The sequence below is a fragment of the Odocoileus virginianus genome, chromosome 25 (genome assembly GCF_023699985.2).
Source record: "Odocoileus virginianus isolate 20LAN1187 ecotype Illinois chromosome 25, Ovbor_1.2, whole genome shotgun sequence".
Taxonomy (NCBI): Eukaryota; Metazoa; Chordata; class Mammalia; order Artiodactyla; family Cervidae; genus Odocoileus; species Odocoileus virginianus.
The window spans coordinates 13,422,945-13,426,425 of record NC_069698.1 but is presented as its reverse complement, the minus strand read 5'-3'; the positions used below and the strand labels follow the sequence as shown (position 1 = coordinate 13,426,425).

The window sequence follows — 3,481 nt, the reverse complement described above, 5'->3', positions numbered from 1 at the left end:
CTCCAGGCAAGACTACTGGAGTGGGTGGCCATCTCCTCCTCCAGGGATCAAACCTGTATGTCCTGTGTCTCCTGCATTGGCAGGCAGATTTTTCACCAATGCGACACTTGGGAAGCCCACGTGTGAGAACAGTGGTGGCCTAATCAATTTGCATTCGTAAAGACGACTCTGGCCCCAACATAAAGTATGGTAGAGGGAAATATACCTTTTAAAATTTTATTTGAAAAATCACCATTTTTCTCTTCAAGAAAACCATCATTTTCTCATTCTCCCCAAGTCTTACAGAAACTGAATGAGGACACCAGGATCTGTCTAATTTTAATTATTTGTAGTTTTCAATTTGTCGATCTGATAAACAAACACCCAGGTAAGTGATAAAAATCCTGGCAATCCTATGAGATTTTCTATTTCTCTTAAGGACAAATAATTCCATATCCCTGTAATAAATATTAGATGTTCTACTGTTGAGAAAATAAGCATAATAAGATTTATTTTTAACAGTAAATTTGAAGAAATAGAAGAATAAAACCAATGGGGAAATAATTATAATGACTCAAAGTTTGAGATATTATTTCATAATCTATAGAAAATTTTCTAGTCAAGGTATGGAAAACTAAATTATGCTGTTCAAACTTGTTAAAAGTTATTCATGGAATCATGATAAGATGAGACAAAATCACCAATTGTATCTTTATTAGGGTCTTTAATTACAAATGTATGAGGATCATCTATCTATCTATCGATTCATCTATCTATCATCTATATCTTAAGGTGAAAGATCCAAAATTCTTAATAACTTTTGACCTAATTATGAAGTTTGGAAATATCAATTATAGATTGAGAGTTGGCAAGAAGGATAGATAGGGCTAGTCAGGACAAAATGTCCACTTTGGAAATGGAACAATCTGACTCTGTACTCATCGTCCATATGACCAGTTTTCAGTGGAGATATATCATTCAATCTTCTTGCTATTTGTATTGTGTTTCCATGTCTCTTTACAGGTATATGCTTTAAAAGAAATATTCTTAAAACTAATTTTTGTTCATGTAAGTGAAGATGGAAAATAACTAAGATCTATCTTAAGAATAAACTAATACAATTTTGGTAAATAGGTAAACTTTTGTATGTATCTTTATCAACAAAAATATGTATATATATTGTGTTATTTATTTTATTTTGAGAAACAGCTGAATTTTCACACTAAATTATAGGTGGATTTTCCCCTTAAAGGTAATCTAAGAATCTCTATGCTTACTTACAAATATCTTAGGATCTCTTCTTTTGGATTTACTTTTAGGAAAAATTATATGTCACAGAAGAAAGTATAGTTATTTAAAGATCACATCAAATATTTCATTTGCATTATTGACAAAAAATAAAACACTTGTCAGTATATCCAAAAAGAAAAGTACTTAGTTATAAAAACTAACGAGAAACTTACTGTACTTTATGCCTAACTCTATTCATTTAGAAAATATTTTTGAGTATTACAAAAGAGAGAGAGAAATCACTCTCAATGGTTGAAGTCAAATATCACTGAAAATATTGAAAAGTGTATCTACATAATCCAAAAAATTACTGAACTGAAGATATATTTTTACAAATGTCCTGATTAAAGGGGATACATAAACAAGGAAGATGCATGTTTTTAAAAACAAAATAGGACACTTTCATGGTCTTTTATAACTATATTCTTCACCTACTCTTTTCACTGCAGTGATAGTCTGAGTAAATACAATGGAGGCAAACAAGACTCTGGTGACGGGGTTTGTTCTCACAGGACTCACAGATCTCCCAGGACTGCAGGTCCCCTTGTTCCTGGTGTTCCTGGTCATCTACCTCACCACCATGGTGGGCAACCTTGGACTGATTTTTCTCATCTGGAAGGACCCCCATCTTCACACCCCCATGTACTCATTCCTGGGCAGCTTAGCCTTTGCAGATGCTTGTTCTTCCTCTTCCGTGACTCCCAAGATGCTAATGAATTTCTTATCTGTGAATCACACGATATCCCTGGTTGAGTGCATCTCCCAATTTTATATTTTTGCTTCCAGTGCAAACACAGAATGTTTCCTCCTGGTGGTGATGGCCTATGACCGCTATGTGGCCATATGCAATCCCTTGCTTTACCCAGTGGTGATGTATAATATCTTCTGCATCCAATTAATAGGTGTTTCATATATTATTGGGTTTCTTCATCCCATGATGCATGTGGGTTTGTTATTTAGATTAACTTTCTGCAAGTCCAATGTAATACATTATTTCTACTGTGAAATTTTACAACTATTTAATATTTCTTGTACTGACCCTAGAGTTAATATGCTCCTGATCTTTGTATTTTCAGTCTTTATACAGTCTTTCACTTTTATGAGTATCATTATCTCTTACACCCATGTTCTCTTTGCCATCCTGAAAAAGAAGTCTGAAAAGGGCAGGAACAAAGCCTTCTCCACTTGCAGTGCTCACTTACTCTCTGTTTCCTTGTTCTATGGCACTCTCTTCTTCATGTATGTGCGTCCTGGGTCTCGATCAGCTGAAAATCAGGATAAACTATATTCTTTATTCTATACAATCATAATTCCTCTGCTAAATCCTTTTATTTACAGTCTGAGGAACAAAGAGGTTATAGGTGCCTTGAAGAGAATAATAAATAAATAAACAGATTTTAAGGCAAAATTTGAACTGTTCTTTTCAAACTTTGCAAAATCAACGGGTCTGCAGTTAAGCAAATTGGCCTTGGCTTTATCATTTAAACAGAGGGTAGCGTATAGGGCAGTTTCTAAGTACTGTACGATGAAAGTCAGTTTCAATGGCAAGAGGTGTTCATATCACAGAAAACTGAATTTTTAATGAAAAATAGAAATCCTTTCTAAAACTAAGGATTTAGGGTTTGCAGTGTTTCACTCTGTAAATTCCACCTAAATTAGATACAGTAGTATGCAATTTTACTGTGGCAGACATTTGCATGTTTCTTTGTTTGAAACTGGAGTGAGTGAGTGAAGCTAATTCTCTAAGCTTGAATATCAAAATTCTCGCTGTTTCTCAACTGTTCAGAGACTCAGATGAAATGACTTCTTGTAGGAGATTGTCCCTGAAGAGGAAAATTTCTTTGAATGAAGAAAAGGCACAGAATACAGAGATTGGTGCATTTTACTGGAGAATAATGGAAATCGGGATAAAATAAAAAATGGAGTATTGAATTTGGCTCAAATATATGCAAGTACATAGTGCATTTTACTGGGAAATTATAGGCAATAGTGATATTCAAGAATTTGCAGATATTAAAAGATTTCAGAATATATTTCCTCAGATATTAGTAGTCTACTGTATTAATTTTTACATGTTTAATAAAGTATAAATATAAATTCATATAATTTTCAAACTTCTTATACTCTTGCATGTTTACTATTTAAGTAAAAATATACGATGCAATTACAGAATGCAACATTTCTTAATTTGTGTGCCACCCTGGAATGAGTC

General features: G+C 33.5%; 1 protein-coding gene across 2 annotated transcripts; it reads left to right on the top strand.

Annotated features, from left to right (window-relative positions):
• The first annotated feature begins 880 nt into the window (after positions 1 to 880).
• Positions 881 to 2,659, top strand: LOC110144060 (olfactory receptor 5AC1-like). 2 transcript variants are annotated; one of them, XM_070455221.1, is made up of 2 exons: positions 881 to 913; positions 1,754 to 2,659. In XM_070455221.1, exons 1-2 carry the CDS (start codon positions 881 to 883, stop codon positions 2,657 to 2,659), a joined length of 939 nt encoding a protein of 312 aa, XP_070311322.1. The 2 variants fall into 2 exon arrangements, with proteins under 2 accessions (XP_070311322.1, XP_020759534.2); XM_020903875.2 differs by lacking the exon at positions 881 to 913 and having other exon boundaries at positions 1,736 to 2,659.
• Positions 2,660 to 3,481: the final 822 nt, after the last annotated feature.